Consider the following 24,606-nt stretch of genomic DNA (forward strand, 5'->3'; position numbering starts at 1 on the left):
TTAAAACATCCCAATGAACTTATAGGGTATTCAGGGCAACAGTAAAACATCTAGGTGGTGTTGGAAACACACGAAAGAAGTCCTACTTACCCATCCCAGTGCCCCCACTGCGTCACTGGTCACAGTCCCCCAAAGCTCCCTATCCTGCGATGTCATGTCTCCACTCAGAAATGCCCGCTCAGCCAATCAGTGACTCAGGCAGAACACCACTGCAGTCACTGATTGGCTGAGAGGGTAGTTCCCGTGGAGCCATCACAAAACAGGAACTGCCTGGACACTGATTGGGAACCACTGATGGGGTTGGAGACGGGCAAGTAGGACTTCTTTATTATGTTGCCAACACCATCTGCCCCCTGGATTTTTCACTGTTGCCAGGAGCAGCCCTTAAATGGAAAGCAACCAGTCAATTAAACTAGATGCACAGGACACAGAGCATGACCACTACATTCAATCAACAAGTCTTCTTCAGACTTAGGGTTCTATTCCACAGGCCGATGGGGCCCTATCAATAATGTAAACGAGCGCTGATCTACTAGATCGGCACTCATTTACTGGGCCTATTACACGGCCCGATAATCATTTAGCAAGGGCTGCAGGGACATCCTTACTGATGTCCTTGCAGCCCTTTTTTAAACTCAATACTTTACCTAAGTATGTTGCAGGGCTTCTCCTGCGCTCCTTCTTGCTCCCGGTCCCGCGCGCAGCAGCAGCTTCGGAGTGGCCTGTCTGAGATGACTGGCCGCAGCGGTCCCGGACAGTGATTGGCTGAGCGGTCTGTCAGCTCAGTCAAGCTGCTCCGAAGATGCTTCTGTGCGCAGGACCGGGAGGAAGAAGGAGCGCAGGAGAAGACCTGCAACATGTTTAGGTGCTTGTGGAATCGTCGGTCGCCCGCCGCGCATTGCTATTACATGCAGCGATGCACTGTCGGTGCCCGATGATTTTAGGTTTAAACCTAAATAAACGATCAGCCGATGACACGATCATCGGCTGATCATTGTCCCTATACACGGAGCGATAATCGGCCCGATTATCGCTCCGTGTAATAGGGCCCTTAGATTTCCTACCTATAAATATATAAATGCACTAGATAACTTTCTAGTGACCTTTTTACACCGAGGCCTGTAGCCATGACAAGAGGATATCCAGCACTCAGGACGGGAGTAGTAGGTATCAAAAAATCTTTATTGCAAAACCATCACCAATACAGGAACAGGGTAGCTAATGTGACCTGTAACACCACAAGATCACTAGACCGCTAAATGTCTCCCTTCTCTGCAATCTGCTGCTCTCTGATGGTTGTTAGGGCAATTCTTTCTCTAGTAACAGACAGAGCAAGACACAATACAGGATGTGGGTTCATTGCTTAGCTTGTGTTATATACAGGAAAAGGAGAACGCTTGAAAAAGCCTGGGCTGCATTGTGAGCCTGTCTGTTGATGAAGACGCACAAATCAAGTATTCCCTCTCATCTGTTACCACCCATAAAGCTTAGGACAGCTGTGCCTTGTATAAATGCTCATACAGCATCTTGCAAACCCAATGCATCAGTAACCCCTTTTCTCCTTATATGTTACCTAAGGAGCTGTACTATGTAAAAGATTTGCCAGCATAGTGCCGCCTCATTCAGCCCTATGTCACGGCATAGCAGAGAGGAGTATGTGCGTTTTCCAGATGAAACTGAGTATATAATAAAGTTGCATAACTTTTAATTATATACATAGATTAAGTTTCCCCTCTGCTGATTTCCTATAGGTATTGTGCACATCCTCTCGTGTTACGTCCTGGACTCACTTCAGCAGTATCTCAGCATTGTGGCATCCAGTCTTTAATCTGCCTCCCGAAGTAGACAGAAAAGAAAGAAGTGCTGGAATGTGCAGCCTGATGACATATTTTCCTCATAAGAAGCTTTGAGAACTAATTGATTTCATACTTCTTATTCCATCATCTCAGCCCAATGGCTTTTCCAGCTACCAATTTGCTTTACTGCATGATGTAATGGAGGATTATTTAAAGGGATAATTGCATATTTTCATTACATAATATTTGTGTAGATCTTGTACCGGTGTATACAGCTCCTGCCAGAAGAAGCATTTTAAAGGAAAAGTCAGGCAAAAGTTTTTATTAAAGTATTGTATTGCCCCCCAAAAGTTATACAAATCACCAATATACACTTATTACAGGAAATGCTTATAAAGTGCTTTTTTCCTGCACTTACTACTGCATCAAGGCTTCACTTCCTGGATAACATGGTGATGTCACTTCCTGGATAACATGGTGATGTCACTTCCTGGATAACATGGTGATGTCACTTCCTGGATAACATGGTGATGTCACTTCCTGGATAACATGGTGATGTCACTTCCTGGATAACACGGTGATGTCACTTCCTGGATAACACAGAGATGTCACTTCCTGGATAACACGGTGATGTCACTTCCTGGATAACACAGAGATGTCACTTCCTGGATAACACGGTGATGTCACTTCCTGGATAACATGGTGATGTCACTTCCTGGATAACATGGTGATGTCACGACCCGACTCCCAGTGCTGTGCGGGCTGTGGCTGGTGGAGAGGATGATGGCAGAGGGATGCTCAGTGTCCCTCCAGTGCCCTGTGTCCCTCTGTGTCCCCCTGCCATCATCCTCTCCAGCAGCCACACCACACACAGCTCTGGGAGTCGGGTCGTGACATCACCATTTTATCCAGGAAGTGACATCACCATGTTATCCAGGAAGTGGAGCCTTGATGCAGTAGTAAGTGCAGGGAAAAAAGCACTTTATGTGCATCTCCCGTAATAAGTGTATATTGGTGATTTGTATAACTTTTGGGGGCAATACAATACTTTAATAAAAATTTTCGGCGGACTTCTCCTTTAAGCTGAGCATGGCAGCTATAGCTTTTTTTATACAACCCCCTCATGCCATATAGGTGACCGTTAAGGCCTGCAGGCCACAAGACCTCTATAGGTGTCCTGTGGTATCTGGCACCAGAATATTAGCTGGTCCAGGTTAATATTTAATGTCTAGATTTGTTCAGGGTGGAAGGAAGAATATAAATAGAAGCATATATACCCTTAACCTGCCCTAATCCCCCACCAACACTGATCCCTCTGCTTAGAGCCTACTTTTCAGGAAATCACTGGATGAGTTGAAGCTTCCTAAGTATCAAGCCCCTTAAAGTCCTGTAAGGCATGACGTGCGGCCTCCATGGATGGGACTTGTTCTCCAGCATATCCCACAGATCATCGATGGGATTCAGATCTGGGGAAGCTGGAGGCCGAGTCACCACCTTCATCTCTTTGTCCTGTACAATGTCTGCAGTGTGGCCCCCGGGGTATTATCTGCTGCCATTAGGGGGTCCCGGTGCCATGAAGGGTGTGGTACAATGGTTAGGTAGGTGGTCGGTGTCACAGTAACATCCACATGATGCCCGGACACAAGGTCTCCAGTAGAAACCTTGTGGGACATTTATCAGAAATCAAACCCCGCCTCATTCAACCTGCCAGCGGGCGCAGAAATCTGCATGTGCTCCGGAGAAGGTGTAGATTTCTGTCATGGTTTATTTCCATATGCAGGTGTAAACAATGATAAATTAGGTGCAGGAGACAGTCACGGATCCTTCCCTCCTTAATTTATCCCCCATTGCCCACTCCTTAGGTGAACGAGTGGGGGGGGGGGGGGGATGGGGGGGTTGGAAGCATGCCCGGCATACTCCATGGAGAAGGCAAAAATCTGTGCCTGTTCTGTGGTGGACACTGGGGCGATTAATATATCTGTCCAAAGCCAAAGAAAGACAAAAAAAACTGGTCCAAAGTAAATTTTGTTTACGGCATCAAGGCCTATAACAACCTATATAACCATGTTGAAAAACAAACGACTGTGATGGCAGCGATCTGTTGCTGTCGCTCCGTGGAATAGGAGCGGCGGCAGCAGACCACTGCTATCGGCTATGGGCTGCCCGGACGATCAGCGATCACCCGGGCAGCCCCCCTGCAGCTCCCCGCGGCCCCTCCCGCACTAACCCGCTTGCTGCCGCCGTGTGTAATAGAGGTGGCAGCGAGCGGGGAACGAGGAGCAAACGAGCGCTGACAGTCAGCCCGTGAAATAGGGCCTTAAGTTTTTCAGGGTCCTTTTCAACGTAGTGATCTTCGGCTGATCACGGCTGCAAACGAGTGCCTTAGATCTGTGCCTCTTTGCCGTGCACGATTGATAAGCGTAGTTGTTTGTGCGGCCATTAGCATTCATTGTTTTCAGCCATACGTCTCTTGTTTACACACAGAGGTGTTCGGCTGATAAGGATAGATATTACCAACATCAAGAGATTCAACCAGCTGATGGGTGGACGTTTTCACTGGCTCCTCAGCTGATCGCTGACACTCTTACACAGGCACGTTTCTAGTGTAATTTCCCATAGCGACCAATGAGATTCAGGTTCAAAGTGAAAGCGGTGCAGTAACAGGTTGCTAAGGGCAACCACTTTATTTTCTCTTTGAACCAGTTTTAACAAATCGTCTTTAAAAGTGGAAACCCCCTTTAAGAAGCTGACAGAGGTGAGGAATCAGTCTGATTTCCCACGACTCCAGTAATAGCAGCTTTTTCAGATGATTCTCGCACCTGCTGTTTCAATTTCAGCCATAAAACCTGTTTACTAGCGAGAAAAGGGCGACTTACGGTCTTCAGCACATTCCACTCGGAGAATTGTTGGATTCGCTTCCACCACAAATAACTTCTGTTATTTTACTTAATCTCAAAACAAGAGTTTTTTTTTCAATTCCTCCCTTTGCTGGTGAAATCTGATCTTCCCGCAGTCGTCCAGGTCTCCTGATGTCATCTATTAATCATCGTAACATCGATAAAACAGCCATATACATGCTCTACAGCCTTCACTGTGTAATGGCAGTAAGTCAGCTCCATTTTCTGCTTTAAGGAACTTATCATCTTAAGAAACCTCATAGCGACCCAATGCTGAGACCCAGAACCTCCCATCACTAAAGTCATGGAGCAGAAGCGATCAGCTGATCACAGTGCCCATTCATTTCGTCCACATAGATGGATGATCGAGTCAGTAGATGGATGGATGGACAGAAAGAGAGGACAAAAGCCAGACAGGCAGAAAGACAGACAGAAGGCTAGGCAGACACACAGACAGACAGGAATACAGACAGGCAGGCAGGCAGGAAGGCACAGAAAGACAGGCAGACAGGAATTCAGACAGACAGGAATACATGCCGGCAGACAGACAGACAGGAATACAGACAGACAGACAGGCACACAGACAGACAGGCAGGTAGGCACACAGACAGACAGGCAGGTAGGCACACAGACAGACAGGCACAGAAAGACAGACAGACAGGAATTCAGACAGACAGGAATACATGCCGGCAATCAGACAGACACACAGAAAGGAATACAGACAGACAGGCAGGCACACAGACAGACAGGCAGGTAGGCACACAGACAGACAGGAATACATGCTGGCAGACAGACAGACAGACAGACAGACAGACAGAAAGGAATACAGACAGACAGAAAGGAATACAGACAGGCAGGCACACAGACAGGCAGGCAGACAGACAGGAATACAGACAGGCAGGCACACAGACAGGCAGGCAGACAGACAGGAATACAGACAGACAGGCACACAGACAGGCAGGCAGGCAGACAGACAGGAATACAGACAGACAGGCAGACAGACAGACACAGAAAGACAAGCAGACAGACAGAGGCAGACTTACGGACAGGAATACAGAAATACAGGCAGGCAGACAAACAAACAGACAGACAGACACAGCGGAATATAGACAGACAGGTAGGCAGAAACACAGACAGAGAGAAAGACGGAGAGAAAGACAGGCAGGCAGGCAGACACAGAAAGACAGACAGACAAACAAGAAGCAACAAGACAGAGTAAGGAAGGAAGGTAGGAAAAAAAAGAAAAAAATAGATAACTTGATCTTCGTGTCTAGCAAGTGATGACTTCTGTACAGCACTGCGGAATATGTCAGCACTATATATATAAGGGTGTATTCACACTGTGAAGAAGGATTTCCAGACACATGCATCAGACAGACAATATACCACTGTACAATCCTACACAGTGGAATCCATAGGCTCCAGTGTTACAACCCTGTATCCTGTGCGGCCGTTCTCTGGCCTCTCTAATCTCATATGAAGATGCAGGAAGCGCACATGAAGATCTCATATATACTGGGATGTCAAAGAAACTTTCTCAGGACCTCAGAGACAAAGCTCATGTCACTGGCTGGGACGTCCACCATGTCATTAGCATTCCTGAGGATTCATCCCCGCACGTCAACTTCTTCCTCTTTATGAGCAGACTTCTGCAGCGAGCGGACGTCTGGATGTAATAAGTATATAAAGCGTATGTATGTGTATTGTGTGCATAGGTGTATGTCTGCGTATGTAATGTAGATATGAGTGTATACTGTATGTGTGCGCGATGCCTATGTACAGAACATGTGTTATGTATACCTGTGTAACGTGTAAATATGTATTCAGATGTATGTAATGTGCTTGAGTGAAGTAATAATTTGCAGTTTTAAAATACTAACAAAAAATACCAACAAAGCCAGCCCCCAACATGTTTTACCACATACACCGTGGTGTCATCAGGGGTGGTGGGGTGAATTACTCCATCTGTTATAATGACATGGTAGTGGGAAAAGTTATCAAGGAAATCTTAGTGTAGCTGCTGCTACTGTACTGTGGCTGCAAGCATTTTGGGGACACCAGTAGAAATACTGGCTGGGTCTACAGTATATTGTGGGTGGCACCATTATAGGGCATAATATATACATTCCAATATTTAGTACAAATGCTTCAATTTCTTTAATTTCTGTATTCCTTAAAGGGATATATATATATATATATATATATATATATATATATATATATGTAATTTATTTAAATTTAAGCAATTTCCTTAGGGGTCCAGGAGGCGGTCCTATCAGTGATTGACAGTTGTTATACACACACACATATATATATATATATATATATATATATCTTCAATAAGAATTTCTTCTTATTTGTTTTTTTTACTAATAAACCAGGAGGCGATACTCACCTTCCCCTGTATTTCTGAGGGAGGGGGAGGAGCCATTGTTAGCGTTAGGCCTTATATACTCAGTAATATTTATTATTGACATTTCTCTTAAGCTCTTAAAACCTTATTTGCAAAATAATTCTATCATATCCCACAGTGGAGAGCCGGAGGCGAGCTGATAAGGATATAGCCGCGGCTTCATTACACTTAATACATAGCGGATTTATTTATTCATCTTAACTAACACCAGGCGGGGGGATTGACTGTAATGACTGATCATAGCTGTATATTATTAACAGCTTTAGATTCTGATCTTATAAGGACGAGAAGGCTAAAGAATGAGGATTATAGGGGTCAATGAAGTGAGCCGGGGGATAGGAAAGTAATTAAACTTACGTATATATAATTATGGATGAATAAATAATGTGTGGGGGAAATATTATATAATTATGGTTAAATTTTGTTTTTTTTTGGGATGCAGTTTCTCCCCCACAACTACTGCTGTTCTCCACCAATATCTATGTTCTTCCCAACTGATGCTGCTGTTCTTGCCCATTGAGAGTGCTGTTCCTCCTTATTAATGGTGCTGTTCTCCCCCACCAAAGCTGCTGTTTTCCCCCATTTATGGTACTGTTCTCCCCCACCAAAGCTGCTGTTTTCCCCCATTAATGGTACTGTTCTCCCCCACCAAAGCTGCTGTTTTCCCCCATTAATGGTACTGTTCTCCCCCACCAAAGCTGCGGTTTTACCCCCTGAATGGTGCTGTTCTCCCCCACAAATGGTGCTGTTTTCCCCCACCAAAGCTGCTGTTTTTTTACCCTCATGAATGGTGCTGTTTAGGGATGGTCCGAACCTGCCGAGGTTCGGGTTCGTATGAACCCGAACGCTCGGCAGCAGATTCCTGCTGTCTGCCCGCTCCGTGGAGCGGGCGGATCCAGCGGGAGCAACGCCTGCAAAACTGGGATACAGCCTATGGTTTGGCTGTATCCCAGTTTTCCAGGCGGTCCTCCCGCTGGATCCACCCGCTCCACGGAGCGGGCAGACAGCGGGAATCATTACCGAGGGTTCGGGTTCGTACGAACCCGAACCGAACTCGGTTGTTCTCCCCCACCAATGGTGCTGTTATTTCCCATAAATAGCACTGTTCTTCCCCACTAATGTTACGGTTCTCCCCTACCAATGCCTCTGTTCTCCACCAATTGTTCTTCTCCATTGAGAGTGCTGTTCTTCCTTATTAATGGTGATGTTCTCCCCCATGAATGGTGCTTTCCTATGTTCTTCCCAACTGATGCTATTGTTCTCCCCAACCAATGCTTCTCTTTTCCGCCACCAATTGTTCTTCCACATTGATGGTGCTGTTATCCCCAACCAAAGGTGCTGTCTTTTCCCATCGATGGTGCTGCTTAGAGATGAGCAAACTTACAGTAAATACGTCTGAACCCAAACCTTCGACCATTGATTAATTCTGCCTATAGGTGTCTTAGGGCTGTATCCATCTTTCCAGGCAGCGTTAAGTAGTGGCCAAACTATAAGTTCCCTCATCTCTAGTACTGTCACAGAACAAGCTTCTGTCACTGAGTGATCGGGACAAGCCACTTACCTCCGTCCTGACGGAGTCTGCTCTCAGGTAGGCTCTATGCATAGATCGCCGATAACACTGATCTATGCTATGCTGTGGCACAGCATAGATCAGTATACGCAATCTAATGATTGCATATTTTACAGTGAAAAAAAGTGTAAAAAAAAAGTATAATAAAAAGTTTTTAAAAGTATTAAAAAAAAAACTTATAAACCCCCTCCGCTTCCAATAAAAGTTTAAAATACCCCCTTGCCCATTATAAAAATGAAATAAATAAATAAACATATTACATACCGTAGCGTGTGGAATTGTCCGATCTATTCAAATATAACATTATTGTTCCCGCACGGTGAACGCCGTAAACGGAAAAAAAAAAAAAAAAACATACCAGGATTGCTGATTTTATAAAATTATATATCAGAAAAAAAAAATAATAAAAAGCGATCAAATTTTTTTCTGTTACACCAATATGATATTAATAAAAACTAGAGATCATGGCACAAAAAATGACACCCCCAACCAGCCCTGTAGGTGGAAAAATAAAAGTGCTATGGCTCTTAGAAGGCGGGGAGGAACATTGCATTAATTTGCCACGGACATCCGGGCATCAAAGTGCTTGAAGGGGTTAATCCTTAGCGATCGGCCATCAACACTGGGGAAGCCGCCATTGCTCTACATTTTTCACCACTTTATAGAAGAAAGGTCACCAATAAGATACACTGGCCCTATGTCCTGACTTAGAAACCCCCTTTAACAGAAGGTCTTCCTGCCTCCCAGTCCTTCCACTATATGGAACCATTACAAAATACCATAAAGACAAAAGAATACGCAGATGCCATCAATGAGAAAAGCTGCAGAGTATCATTCATACAGAAAACCCAATTTGGTCTCAGTTATTTCGATGGAGAGTAAATGTGTCTCTGCTTCCTTTGATGTTCCGGGGGAATTCTAGTGAAGGTCAAGGGGCAGTAGAACGGAGTAATGTTTAACAGACTGGACAGATAGAAAGAATCACAGGATTTTGGCCCACGCAGGGATGAGCTCATCTATATAACCAGCTGTGGACCATAGACGACTCCATTGACCAAATAAGGAAACCAGTCCAACCAGTCAGATCCCACAGGAGTTCCTGGGATTTCTGCAATCTTTGTGGTGGACACTTCTTGCATCCTGTTTTCAATATACCATGCACAGGAAATCTATGGCTGACTGCAGGGCTTCATGTCACTGGGGTTTTCTAGACTAAAAAATAGTCAATGTAAAAAATTTTTTTTTCTTCAAGACTCCTTACTTTCAAGATCTCTTCTTGCTTAAAAGGAGTGTTCTGGCTGCCACTTTGGTCCCCCGGTGTGCTCCTGACATGAGTTCAACGTTTATAGTCAACACACTTACCTGTGATAGATTTTTACCTACTTCAATAAAAATTTGGGCTCCTCAGGGGCGGGATTTGTCTGGCTCCGCCCCAGTTCTCTTCATTCATTGGTTAGATAACAACAGGGTCAGATACTGAAAATTGGAAGGATTTAAAAGGGTTCCTCCTGAGAACTCAACTGGTGTTAGAAATTTATATAGATTTGTAAATTATTTCTATTTAAAAATTTCCAGTCTTCCAGTACTAATCAGCTGCTGTATGTGCTGCAGGAAGTGGTGTATTTTTTTTCCAGTCTGACACATTACTCTCTGCTGCCACCTCTGTCCACGTCAGGACCTGTACTGAGCAGTAGAAGTTTTCTATGTGGATTTGCTACTGATCTGGACAGTTCCTGACATGTACAGAGGTGGCAGCAGAGAGCACTGTGTCAGACTGGAAAGAATACACCACTTCCTGCAGGACAAACAGCAGCTGATAAGTACTGGAAGACTAGAGATTTTTTAAGTACAAGACTGTATAAATTTACAGCACCAGTTGATTCTTTTCCTTTAGTATATTAGGATGTTGTGCATCTTTTCGGTGTACATTATAAAACCCCTTTAAGTGACCCTTTAAGACATATACAACTACCGAAATGTAATAAAGGCCGGATAAGGAAATCACAGAATGAAGATTTATTTCCTGGCTAAAGTCAGTGATATTTTTTCCACCTGTGTTATGGGATCTGACTATCATTCCATCCATTTATACCAGAATGGATGAGGGCTATCCTTGCGTTATCCTTAGATATACATTTACTGCATGGCTGCCCGGCGGTTCAGGCCCCCGGTGACAAGCGCAATGATTAAGCCTCTTATCACCGACTTCACAATCGTATCATAAAGTCATTGTGTTTCGCAGCCACATTAAATAAGGTGACAGAAGGGATGTGAGTTACGATGGGGAGAATCCAAACCAGCCGGAAAGGGAAGGAGCCATTTATAAATCTCTCCTGCTGCTTTGGCTCCATGACACGACCGAATGCTGCCCGGAGATAGAGCGACAAGCGTTACTAGGTGATCCTTGTAGTTTGGTGTCAGTGCTGAATCCCCGCCAGCTATGCTTCGGCCTACTCAGGTACAACTGCATTACATTGATTGCCGTAAGGACAAGAACTGACGGAATATCAAAAGTAATCCTTAACTACTTACTTTTGCTGCACCGATCTGTTCCTTACGGAACTTCTCCAGGGGGGATATTAGGACGTCGTTGGCATTCTGGATCTGTAAAATAAAAATAAAAATAAAATAATCTTGAACAAAATAATAAAACAAGTAAACTTTCATTTCTTCACATTTCATATAGCAGAAATTTACCCTTTCCTAGAAAAATTGGAAAATGTCGCCAATTAAAGGGGTACTCCAGAGTAAAAAAAAAACATGGTCACTTTCTTACAGAGACAACATGACTCTTGTCTCCAGTTTGGGTGCAGGTTTTACATCTCAGCTCCATTAAAGTAAATGGAGCTTAACCCCTTAGCGTCCCATGATGTATCTGATACGTCATGGTGACGTGGGGGGAGTTCAGAGAGGGGTCCCGCCGGGACCCCATTTTGAACGGCGCCGCTCCCGGCTGTTATGTACAGCCTGGGAGCGCCTCTATTAGCCGGCGCGGGTCCCGTTGCCACATCGGCTAATTATGCATCTAAGATGCTCTGTTTATCACTTCCCTGGTGTATAGTGGGACGGATCCCCCCCCCCCCACAATGCGATCGGGGGGGGGGTGAGATCCGTTCTGGATCCTGGCTGATGCCGGCTTGGCAAAACATTGCTATGGCCTGCAGCAGGCCAAAGCAATGTATGACCGATCTCACTGATCATTGCTGTGTATATACAAGTCCCCCAGGGGGGCTTCTAGTTGAAGTAAAAAAAAAAAAGTAAAAATGTTTTTTTATGAATAAAAAATCCCCTCCCCTATTAAAAGTCCAAATCACCCCCCTTTTTCCATTTTATAAATATAAATAAATAAACAAATAAATAAACATGTTTGCTATCGCCGCGTGCGCAATCGCTTAAAGGATTAAATTATCACATTCCTGAGCTCGCTCAGTAAACGGCGTAAGCGCCAAAGATTTTCAAAGTGCAAAATTGCGCATTTTTGGTCGCATTAAATCCAGAAAAAATGTAATAAAAAGCGATCAAAAAGTCGTATATGCACATTCAAGGTACCGATAGAAAGATCACATCATGGCGCAAAAATGACACCTGACACAGCCCCATAGACCAAAGAATAAAAGCGTTATAAGCCTGGGAATGGAGCGATTTTAAGGAACGTATTTTTGTTAACAATGGTTTGAATTTTTTAAAAGCCATCGGATAAAATAAAAATTATACAGGTTATATATCGTTGTAATTGTAATGACTTGAGGAACATGCATAACAAGTCAGTTTTAAACACGAAACAAGTTTTAAACACGAAACTCCCTGAAATTAAAACAAATTCCTTTTTTTTTTTAAATTTGACAGCACAAATGATTTTTTTCCGGTTTCATAGCATATTTTATGGGAAAATTCAGCCTGTCATTGCAAAGTACAATTGGTGTCGCAAAAAATAAGGGCTCATGTGGGGTTCTAGGTGAAAAAATGTAACTGCTATGGCTTTTTAAACATAAACTGGAAAAAGCAAAAGCGCGAAAACGAAAATTGGCTTTGACCTTAAGGGGTTAATGGGGAGCTGTCACCCCGGCTGCCGACCCCCCGGTGGAGCCCCTTATACTTAACCCTTCCTCGAAATCCCGGTCCCATCCCCTGTCCCGCCGCCGAGAAATCCTCGTCGGTTTGCAAATATTAAAACCAAAAATTTGCAAATTTTTTTAAATACAAAGATTATAAATACTTGTCAAACTGCTCGGGTTCTGTGATATTCTCTGAACCTGAACACTCGGCATTCCACTCCTGGCAGCTAGAGAATTTGGATGCCGCCCTAAGGCTGCCAGGAAAACATGGATACAATCTATGGATGTATCAATGTTTTCCAAGTCTCCCTAGAGCGGCATCCAAATTCTCTAGCTGCCAGGAGTGGAATGCCGAGGGTTCGGAGAACATTGCTGAACCCAGATTGGCAAGTTCGCCTAATGCGTATGATAAACAAGGCCAGCGATCATTCAGATGTCAGTGTAGGAGACAATACCATACAATGAATATGAGTCACATGATCAATCCAGTGATTGTCTGCATAATGGATGGAGCCTTGATCAACATTCAGCTCAGGCTGAATATCATGGCCATAAAACTGTAACTAGATGGAATAGGATTGTGGTGACCCCTGTGGGGATCAGTGCTAATGCCTATGGGTAATGACTATTTGACTCTTCTAATGACTATTCTATTTGCCTTTGCTCTGGACAGTTCCTGACATGGACAGAGGTGGCAGCAGAGAGCACTGTTTTAGACTGGGAAGAATAAACCACTTCCTGCAGGACATACAGCAGCTGATACGTACTGGAAGATTCAAGATTTTTTTTTAATAGTTTTAAATTACAAATCTCTGGCACCAGTTTTTATGTGATTTACCCCTTTAATCAAACAAAATTAATAATAATAAAACAATACAATATAAAACAATAATTACTAGAAGACAGACACACTATGAATGTTGTTCTCTTCGAGGCCCCATTGTATCTTAGCACCTTTCTCCCGATAACCGGCCCCTTCTTTCGCCATCACAAATCTCACTTGGCGTAGAAGTCACACTCGTGTTTCATATACAAAATATTGATTCCGAATATAGATTTTTTTTTTCAAGTTCCACAATAAATTTCGAGCCCAGCTGACAGATTTGTGGATTGTGGGCTGTCGACAAAAATAGCTTTTTAGCTGAGAATGTGTGACCAGTCTATAATATTCCAGTCATGTGCTGGAATTCTTCAGAAAAAGGCATTTCCTGACTCTTCTGAACTATCCCTAAGGAGAAACGGCAGAACTTAAGCAATTTATCACTAAAAGCAATATTAATGAACTCCGAGAGGGGCATTGACCTTTACTTTCCGCCACTTGAATGTAAAAAAGAGAGAAAAAAAAAAGTCATGGCTGGCTTTCCTGGGAAATGTGACCATAAGTGCCAGTATGACCCAACAGAACAGATCCGGCCATGGAGTCCGTACGACTATATCGTAGAGATTGGGCGGCGCCTTGTAGACATGACTAACAATGGAAGCTGACAAAAGGAAAAGTAGTATAGCAAACAAAAATCCTAGTCTACCTGTCAGCAAAAATAAAAAACATAAGACATGTAACTAATGACTTTGCCAACATTCTCTGAAGCGAAGCTTTCGGCATCCAACTTCTCCAGCCACTGGGAATCAAATCCTGAGCGTTCAGGTTTGGAGAATGCCACAGGACCTCAACAAGTTCGATCAACACTACATGTGCCAAAGGTACATCAACGGTTTATATTGGGCAGGGTGGGAGTGTCCAGACGGCGACCAATCAGGAGAATGAGAGCGGTGAGACTTTCTTCTTACCATTGGGGGGATTTTTGAAGACCCCCTCCCCCTTTTCCTGGCCAAATTCTCTAAGAGATGCACGCCTCTTAGTTAATTTGGATCATGATTTATGTCTGAGAGCAGGCATAAATCATGATCAATGAGGCGCAGGAGGAGGTCACGCCTCCTCCCCACCTTGTACCACCCCCCCCCCAAGCTCCCCCTGCCCACCCATCGGGCAAGCGGGGGATATGGCAGGCATTCGCCAGGGAGAAGGGGCAAATCTGTGCCGTCTTACTGGTGTACGCCCATGCCAGACCCTTTGTAAATGTCCTCCCATGACTTATGCTTTGTGACCATCTGGGTTTACGAGACACAGAGACGGGCAAAAACAGAAAGTCAGACTTCTGCCAGGTCATTCTCCAGATCGGTCACAGTCTGAAAACTTAGACCACGACTGATGATACGTCTCTATAACATCACGACAGCTAAGCGGACACATATAGATGCATATAGCATAAACCCCTCCCGGTAGAGTACTGCTAAATCATGCCCCCCCCCCCAAAGCCGGCCAACTCATCTTCGTATACACTGGTCCAACAAGAAAGGTAAAGAAGGACGTGTCCGTATAAGAAGACGAATGAACTCAACGAGAAAATCCATTACCAAAGAAGAGGAACAAAATAAAAAGTGAACACAAAAAACAAAGAAAAAAAAACCAAAAACTAACAAGGATAAGGATAACAAAAAGAAAAATACAAGGATAAGGATAACCAAAGAAGTTCTGAAAACACCTGAAGACCCTAAGAAAAGACGGGACCCTTCAGGAGTAAAAGATGGACAAGATGACGACCATGGTGTCCAGGAGGGCAACGGCCGGTCGTATTGTATTTCATTTACATTCTGCGGAGAGTTATCATAGCGTTCTGTAATTACTGCTTTGATTTTATCACTCGGGGAGTCGGGCTACAAACTGCTCAGACCATACAAGGTAGAAATAGCAACTCAACGTGAACACAATATTCCATCATGATCTCCATCTAATAAACACTTACAAACAGTCCAGATCTGTCCGGCATAAATTCTCATTCCTCATCTTAAAGGGGTACTTTTTTTGTTTCAGATCAACTGGTATCAGAAAGTTATACAGATTTGTTAATTACTTCAATGCCAAAATCTCAATTCTTCCAGTACTTATCAGCTGCTATATGTCCTGCAGGAAGTGGTGTATTCTTTCAAGTCTGACACAGTGCTCTCTGCTGCCACCTGTGTCCATGTCAGGAACTGTCCAGAGCAGTATACAAATTACACCTGAAGAGTTCTGTGTAATCTGGCGTATTGTGCAGTACTCCAGTAATCCGTGTAGCTCGCTGGGCTATGCTATTTGTGTATGTATATGTCACATGTGTCAGTCCAGTGCAGGCTAAAGAAAGGCTGGAGGGGGGCAGGAAGTCTTATAAAGATATATAACCCCTGTGCTATAATAATTTATTGTCTATATATGTCACAACAAGATAGGTAGAAGATAGATAATAGATAGGAGATAGATAGGAGATAGATAGATAGATAGATAGGAGATAGATAGATAGATAGATAGATAGGAGATAGATAGATAGGAGATAGATAGATAAGATAGGAGATAGATAGATAGGAGATAGATAGATAGATAGATAGATAGATAGATATGAGATAGATAGATAGGAGATAGATAGATAGATAGATAGATAGATAGATAGATAGATAGATAGATAGGAGATAGATAGGAGATAGATAGATAGGAGATAGATAGGAGATAGATAGATAGATAGATAGATAGATAGATAGGAGATAGATAGATAGGAGATAGATAGATAGATAGATAGATAGATAGATAGATAGATAGATAGGAGATAGATAGGAGATAGATATATAGATAGATAGATAGATAGATAGATATGAGATAGATAGATAGATAGATAGATAGATAGATAGATAGATAGATAGGAGATAGATAGATAGGAGATAGATAGATAGATAGATAGATAGATAGGAGATAGATAGGAGATAGATAGATAGAGATAGATAGGAGATAGATAGATAGATAGATAGGAGATAGATAGATAGGAGATAGATAGATAGATAGATAGATAGATAGGAGATAGATAGGAGATAGATAGATAGGAGATAGATAGATAGGAGATAGATAGATAGGAGATAGATAGATAGATAGATAGATAGATAGGAGATAGATAGGAGATAGATAGATAGGAGATAGATAGGAGATAGATAGATAGATAGATAGGAGATAGATAGATAGGAGATAGATAGATAGATAGATAGATAGGAGATAGATAGGAGATAGATAGATAGGAGATAGATAGGAGATAGATAGATAGATAGATAGACAAGTAGTTCAGCAGCACTAGAAAGCAGTGTAGACGGGTGCCTATTGTAGTCTCAACCACGGACTTCCTTATATATTCTTAGTAAATTCAAATCCCGCTGTATAATCCGCAGTCCTGTAGATTTATTCCGGGCCGCGCAGTAATGTTTTCTAAGGGGCAGAAGACAGAACTAAAGCGGAATGCAAACAATGAAAAGAGAATATTGGAAATTCCGAAAATGACTGTAACGGTAATAAAAAGGGCAATAAAAAGTGACAGGAGTTTTACGGCCTCAGCCTCTGCTAAGTGGGAGCCGCCATGTCCTTGTTTCTCGGAGTGGGCTTTATGGCGAGAACACGCTGGGAAGAAAACACAGCCGGCAGAATGGAAAGCCTTTTATGACACAAATTACAAGAATTCCTTTAAAGATGATTTTTGTTATTGCTGAAGGTGACGGCCGCACCTGTAGACTTCCTGCATCCAGTGAAATACAATTCCCAGCATGCTTTATCATCCGGCCGCAGCCAGCAAGGCATGCTGGGAACCATAGATCAAAAGCAGATGCTGTTACTGAAGGGCTTTACTGGCTGGGATGCTGCAGGATGTCAGAAAGTTATACAAAATTTGTAATTTATCTTTATTTAAAAATCTCCAGTCTTCCAATACTTATCAGCTGCTGCATGTCCTGCAGAAAGTGGTGTATTCTTTCCAATCTGACACAGTGCTTTCTGCTGCCACCTCTGTCCATGTCAGGAAACTGTCCAGAGCAGCAGCAAATCCCCATAGAAAACCTCTCCTGCTCTGGGCAGTTCCTGACATGGACAGAGGTGGCAGCAGAGAGCACTGTGTCAGACTGGAGAAAATACACCACTTCCTGCAGGACATACAGCAGCTGATAAGTATTGGAAGACTGGAGATTTTTAAATAGAAGTAAATTACAAATCTGTATAACTTTCTGACACCGGTTCATTTAAAAAGAAAAAAAATCACCATCATATGTTGGATATGGGCAAAAAACATTTTTAAAACAATCTTTTTTTTTTTTTTTAAGACTTTTTAGTTATTAAATACATCCCATCAAGTCCAGGTTTGCCTTTACGACCGGGTTTCGCAATAATAATTTCCCTATAAACATGTGACCTCTGTGTTCTGAAAGCTGTAAAATCAATACGGAGAACGAGACATCCCAGTGTTTATAGCATCTACAAATCAGACCGGTCACGGCAGGAAGATACGGCTGCTACCCGGAACATGGTAATCCTTGATCTTTTGCTTTTAAAGGCCACACTTTACAATAAACCCAGGTTTTATAGCCTGACAAATATCGCTAAGTCCGAGATTTGGCATCAATATTAGAAAAAAAAACAAGGAAAAAAAAATCTAATCGCCACGTAGACTCCAAATAACATTATACTAGTGCAGCCAGATGGTTGTTCATCCACCACCAGGGGGAGCCCTACAAATCAGATACACTGCAGCCCCCCATACAAAGAACCTCTAATAATTTGTATATGGTCGCCTATTAGGTTATTTATTTATTTTTTTTTTTTTTTTGTTATACATACTGTAGGATGAAATTTTGCCATTTGTTGAGTTTTTGTTATACATATAGGCTAGTTTTAGGGAGGAGGGGTTCAAATCAACTGGTGTCAGATACATAAGTTACATAAAATATACTTATCAGCTGCTGTATGTCCTGCAGGAAGTGATGTATTCTCTCCAGTCTGACGCAGTGCTCTCTGCTGCCACCTTTGTCCATGTCAGGAACTGTCCAGATCAGGAGCAAATCCCCATAGAAAACCTCTCCTGCTCTGGACAGTTCCTGACATGGACAGATGTGGCAGCAGAGAGTACTGTGTCAGACTGGAAATACACCACTCCCAGCAGGACATACAGCAGCTAATAAGTACTGGAAGAATGGAGTTTTTTTAAATATAAGTCACTGACAAATCTATATAACTTTCTATAACCAGTAGATTTCAAAATAAATTAGAAAAAAATATCTTTAAAAATATGCTTTTATTTACTGGACGTAACTGTACGTCCTGGGTGTTTGTCCCGCTATGAAGTACGCTCCGGAGGAGAGCGCGCTTTATAGCAGATGGGGGCCGGCTGCAGTGAGCAGCCCGTCCCTCACCGTTAATGACAGGCTGCAGCGATCACACTGTAGTGTGTCATTAACCCCTTAAACGCCGCGATCCGTCCACGATCTCTGCGTTTAAGTGTAAGTGACAAGAGCATCTCCTGTCACTTACCAATCGGGACCCCCACAGTGTGTCCCGATCGCTTTCACGGACCGCCAGAAGTCTCTTACCTGCCTCTGTGCGGTCCGATCGGCACTCTGCTCATTGAGTCTGCCACAGGCAGGCTTAATCAGCAGAGCGCCTATAACACTGATCAATGCTTTGCCTATGGCAAAGCATTGTACAGTGTATGCATGTAAAAGTCCCCCAGAGGGACTTAAAATGTGTAAAAAAAAAAAGTGAAAATGTTTTTAAAAATACCCCAAAGCCCCTCCCCCAATAAAAGTTAAAATCACCCTGCTTTCCTATTTTATAAATAAAACATAGAAAAATAAAAAAAAAAATAAATGAACATATTATATACTGTAGCGTGCGTAATTGTCCGATCTATTAAAATTTAACAAGCGTCATCATCAACGGTGTAAGAGGGAAAGAAGCACCAGGATTGCTGGATTTTGGTTACATTGGATATACAAAAAAATTATAAAAAGTGATCAAAACGGCCGATCTTCACAAATATGGTAGTAATAAAAACTAGAGATCATGGCGCAAAAAATGATACCCCATACAGCCCCATAGGTGAAAAACTAAAACTGTTATAGGAGTCATAATAAGAACAATTTATTAATAATTATTTGCAAAAAAAAGGTTTTCATTAAAAAATATATATAACATTAGAGAATCTGTGTAACCTGCATATGGTTGTGTTCGGACTGACCTATAGAATAATAGTATCATGTCGCTGTTACCATATAGTATATTACGTAGACACAGGAACCCCCCAAACGTTACCATATTGCACTTTTTTTACGATTTCACCAATTTATATCTTCATATATAATAATTTTGGATTCCGTCATACATGTTATGGTAAAATGAAAGACGCCATTACACAGTACAACTATTCCTGTAAAAAACAAGCCCTTACATGGCTTGTAGATAGAAAACTGAAAGTGCTAGAGCTCTTTGAAGGGGAGAAGGAAAAATGAAAATGCAAAAATAAAGATTGGTGCGAATCACTGGGTCATTTTGAGCTTGGTCTTCAAAGGGTTAAAAAACAAGAACAACAAAAAAAATTGTAAAAAAAAACATCCAAAAACAAAACGACAACCTTGCAGCTATAATACAAATCATAAAATTTGTAAAGGGTGAAAAAATAGAAAAAGAACACCTTTAAGGGCCCAGCTGTGACTGGTGTTACGGTACTGGACAGGTATAAACTGACAGTTGATTTTAAACTGTCAAAACTGTAAGGCTAGCTTCATACACACCGTATCGCAGCGGATTTTCTGCTGCGGATCCGCAGCGGATCTGCAGCAGATCCGCAGCTGATTTGATCTAAATAACTGAACACAGCATCAAATGTGCACCATCAAATCTGCTGCAGATCCAGCGTGTGTGAAGGCACCCTAAGGGTGCATTCACACCTACAGGATCTGCAGCAGATCTGCAGCAGATTTGATGCTGTGTTCAGTTATTTAAATGAAATTTGCTGCAGAAAATCAGCTGCAGATCCTGTAGGTGTGAACGCACCATAAATGGAAAAAAAAAATAATAATTTTTTTAAAAGACCAACTGCAACAACTTAAAAAAAAAAAAAAAAGAGTGAACCTCCAGGCCCTGTCCGCCCGGTGCGGCACTACCATGTGATTCCACCACAGAAGGAGAACATCTCGGCTCATCTCGGCCGCACTAAGAACACTGCTACTTAAATAGTCAATCAAGGTTTTTCTAGTAGATTAAGCCATTTAATAAGCGTCTGCGGCTCGTCCATTACTATTGTGCTGTTTTCGCAGCCGACCAGCACATTACACTTCCTGTCACTCGGCTTTTGATATTTCAAGTGGTTCTAATAATCTGCCACGAGGGATTCCTCATAAATCATTCACAGATCATTACCAGGAATGCTTTTATATGGCAGGAAGAAGATTTTCCAGCCCGTTTCCTTCTCTTCTGAGACCTTAAATACTTCATTGAATTATTTTTCCGCAGACACTTAATTGCGGGGCTGTGTAGACGCGACAGGACGGCGGTGTGGATTGCCCGCGCGCCGCGCTAATGCAGGTTTGTGCCGCTGTGTAGGTATTGGATAACACGGAGCTTAATAAAAAAACTCTCAATTACCGAGCAGATTATGGGAGGACGACACCCCGGCATATAGCTGACGTCTTCACTTAACCGTTCAGGAACCGGACACTTTTTTGAAATTTTGGCCTCAAACGGATCCCAGTATTTTTAGGACATGTAATATATGGGCACATGCCTAACCAATGGTGGACAGCAGCCGTGTAATGGCAGGGTATGTGGAACGCACACCTAAGTGGAACTCATAGTGATTACACGGCTGTTGTCCAGCATTGGTGAGCGAGCAATCCTGATTTCTTTTTGTATGATATGTTTTAATTCTTGAATTTTATATACGTCTGCACTATAGATACGCTTTAATATTACACTATATGTGATCTTTTTCTTTTTTTGAGAAATATCTTTTTTATATAATTTTGACATATATACCAATGTGTCAATCGTATCACACCTGTTCACTATTTATCACGTTTGGTCACATGATTATATCACGTATTTAAACCAGTAATGGTAGTGTGTTCACTTAAGCTTGAAAAAAGACTGCAGTGTGCAGTCAGAAACGTCTCTGTATTTGCATGGAGTGTTAATAAATTTTCACTTTGATTTGGATTCCCGGAGTGCTGCCGCATTCTTGAACTTATCTCTATCTATCTATCTATCTATCTATCTAATCTATCTCCTATCTATCTATCTATCTATCTATCTATCTATCTATCTATCTCCTATCTATCTATCTATCTATCTCTCCATCTATCTCCTATCTATCTATCTATCTATCTATCTATCTATCTATCTATCTATCATATTCTATCTATCTATCTATCTATCTATCTATCTATCTATCTCCTATCTATCTATCTATCTATCTATCTATCTATCTATCTATCTATCTCCTATCTATCTATCTATCTATCTATCTATCTATCTCCTATCTATCTATCTATCTATCTATCTATCTATCTATCTATCTATCTATCTCCTATCTCCTATCTATCTATCTCCTATCTATTATCTATCTTCTATCTATCTATCTATCTATCTATCTATCTATCTATCTATCTATCTACTATCTATCTCCTATCTATCTATCTATCTATCTATCTATCTATCTATCTATCTCCTATCTATCTATCTATCTATCTCCTATCTATCTATCTATCTATCTATCTATCTATCTATCTATCTATCTATCTATCATATTCTATCTATCTATCTATCTATCTATCTATCTATCTATCTCCTATCTATCTATCTATCTATCTATCTATCTATCTATCTATCTATCTCTATCTATCTATCTCTTATCTATCTCCTATCTATCTATCTATCTATCTATCTATCTATCTATCTATCTATCTATCTATCTATCTCCTATCTATCTATCTATCTATCTATCTATCTATCTATCTCCTATCTATCTATCTATCTATCTCCTATCTATCTATCTATCTATCTATCTATCTCAGTTACAGTATGCATATGAGCGAAGGCTGATGCTTCTTACTGTGAGATATAGAGGCAGTGTACAGGAGCCGTCACCGCTGGCTCACATATATATATATATATATTATATATATATATATATATATATATATATTATTTTTTTTCTGTACATAATATATGAGAGCGCTGTCTGCTCCGCCAGAATATAGCCGATATTTTTAGCAAGCTCTGAAAAGAAGACAAAAATACATGAGAAAGTGTGTCCTGTAGCCTGCTCAGATGGTGCGGCCCTGGATATAAAAGCCCTCAGAAGCGGAGTTTTCTTTTCCTGCCTCTCCGCTCACAGAAGCTTCTGAGGTCTGAGACAGCGTACTGCAGCCATTATCTCATCCAGGACAGGAAGAAATCTTCACAAAATACAACTCAGAAAAATATAATAATGAGGAGAACAACTGGGGCACACTGATGTAACAGATGCAATGGTTGTCCCACCAAGGTCAGTAGGTCTAAACCAATGCATTATGGGATATGAAACATATGCACAATGTACAAGCATATCACAAAATGTCCTGTAATAGAGACTGTAATTAGACTTACTAACCCCCCATGTGCCTGCTTTGTTTTGATAACATGTTGCCCTTGGTTACGACCCACCTTTGGGCATCCAGTAAGGTGGTCACACATGCTCAGTTCAACTGCTGATCTGTCCAATTAATATTGGCAGTTGGTCTCCCCTGCACATGCAAGCAAGGGGGGTGGCCCCAAAGTGTGTGCCCTGTTGCATGGCAACTGCCAGGTCAGAGTTCAGGGAGGAAACCAGGAAGTGATGAGATCCAGGGGGGGAAAGAACTGTACAGAGATGTATGTTATTTTACTTTAAAACAGTACATTTGTTCTCCTTTACACATAAAAATATACTAACTTTGCTTCATGGGACACCCAAAAAATATTAGCATGAAGAGAACACAAAGCCTCAATATGTATTTGTTCACTGTTCCTATTTGGGCACATTTAGCCATATTAGTCAGCCGGAGAGCAAGCAGAACCATTGAGGCCTACAGCAGTCCTGAAAGCCCCTATGAAACCAGTTGTCTAGCTTAATGTATATTTAATTCTCCTATTACTTATTATAGATATCACTTTGGTGGAAAAATGGAGAAAAAAAACTAATGGACCATTGGTTAAAGGGGATTTCCAGATAAAATTCAGATTTTCCAGACAGAACCCAGTGACTGATTCAACAAATTTTCAAAAGTAGTTTGGTTCAGAAATAAAATTATCCATTTCTTAATGATTTTGATGTGCTGAATTCAAATATCACAAGGAAAGATGTTAATTGGCTCTAGTTTCTATAATATCGCAGAGTTCTCATTTTACTGTTTTGTGAATTATATAGAATACAGTACAATAGTCTACATCAGGGCCGTTTCTAGGGCCGGGCAAGCCGGGCCACCGCACGGGGCGCCCACAGCTAGGGGGAGCCCTGCGGCGCCCAACAGTACCCGGCCCGCCCCCCGCATCATCAGGGCTTGCCCGGGGATCTGGAATCTAAGTTCCAGATCCCTTGGCAAACCTTTAGCTGTGCATACGCACGCACAGCTAAAGGGCACAGCACAGGGGCAGAGACACAGAGGCTTCCTGTGCAGGCGGCCTCTGTATGTCAGACTGGAAGGCAGAAGAGGAGGACTCACTCACCATGAAGAGGAGCGGTGAAGAGCAGGGTGAGTAGCTGGTGGGGGATAATGAGGAGGGGGTGGGGGAATCCTGCCCAGAGGGAGCCCCGGATATGTAATTTGAACATCATTTTCGATCTCAGCACCCCAAAATTAGTTAAGTTCAACTGTTTTCATGTCGGAACCTTTTTGGCTGTTGACCAGTGTTATCTATTTTGTGGACAGATCATTGGTCCGTTGTGGCCAGAGAACTCCTTCCATAGAAGCGTGTTCTCTTTTCAGCATCTTGACCTCTTACTGTAAGCAGAGCATCCTCTCT

At 42.2% G+C, this 24,606-nt stretch overlaps 1 protein-coding gene across 4 annotated transcripts in view; it reads right to left on the bottom strand.

Moving 5' to 3' along the window:
* Positions 1 to 24,606, bottom strand: part of ARHGAP42 (Rho GTPase activating protein 42) — a 213,143-nt gene that overhangs the window by 74,425 nt on the left and 114,112 nt on the right. For 3 of the 4 annotated variants that reach the window (XM_069969607.1, XM_069969608.1, XM_069969609.1), the window contains exon 4: positions 11,209 to 11,280. In XM_069969607.1, coding sequence (XP_069825708.1) covers positions 11,209 to 11,280 — 72 coding nt within the window. Of the gene's footprint in view, positions 1 to 11,208; positions 11,281 to 23,268; positions 23,335 to 24,606 lie in introns of those variants that run through there. The other variant, XM_069969610.1, reaches the window with a different exon arrangement.

Source organism: Dendropsophus ebraccatus, chromosome 5, assembly GCF_027789765.1.
Source record: "Dendropsophus ebraccatus isolate aDenEbr1 chromosome 5, aDenEbr1.pat, whole genome shotgun sequence".
Classification (NCBI taxonomy): Eukaryota; Metazoa; Chordata; class Amphibia; order Anura; family Hylidae; genus Dendropsophus; species Dendropsophus ebraccatus.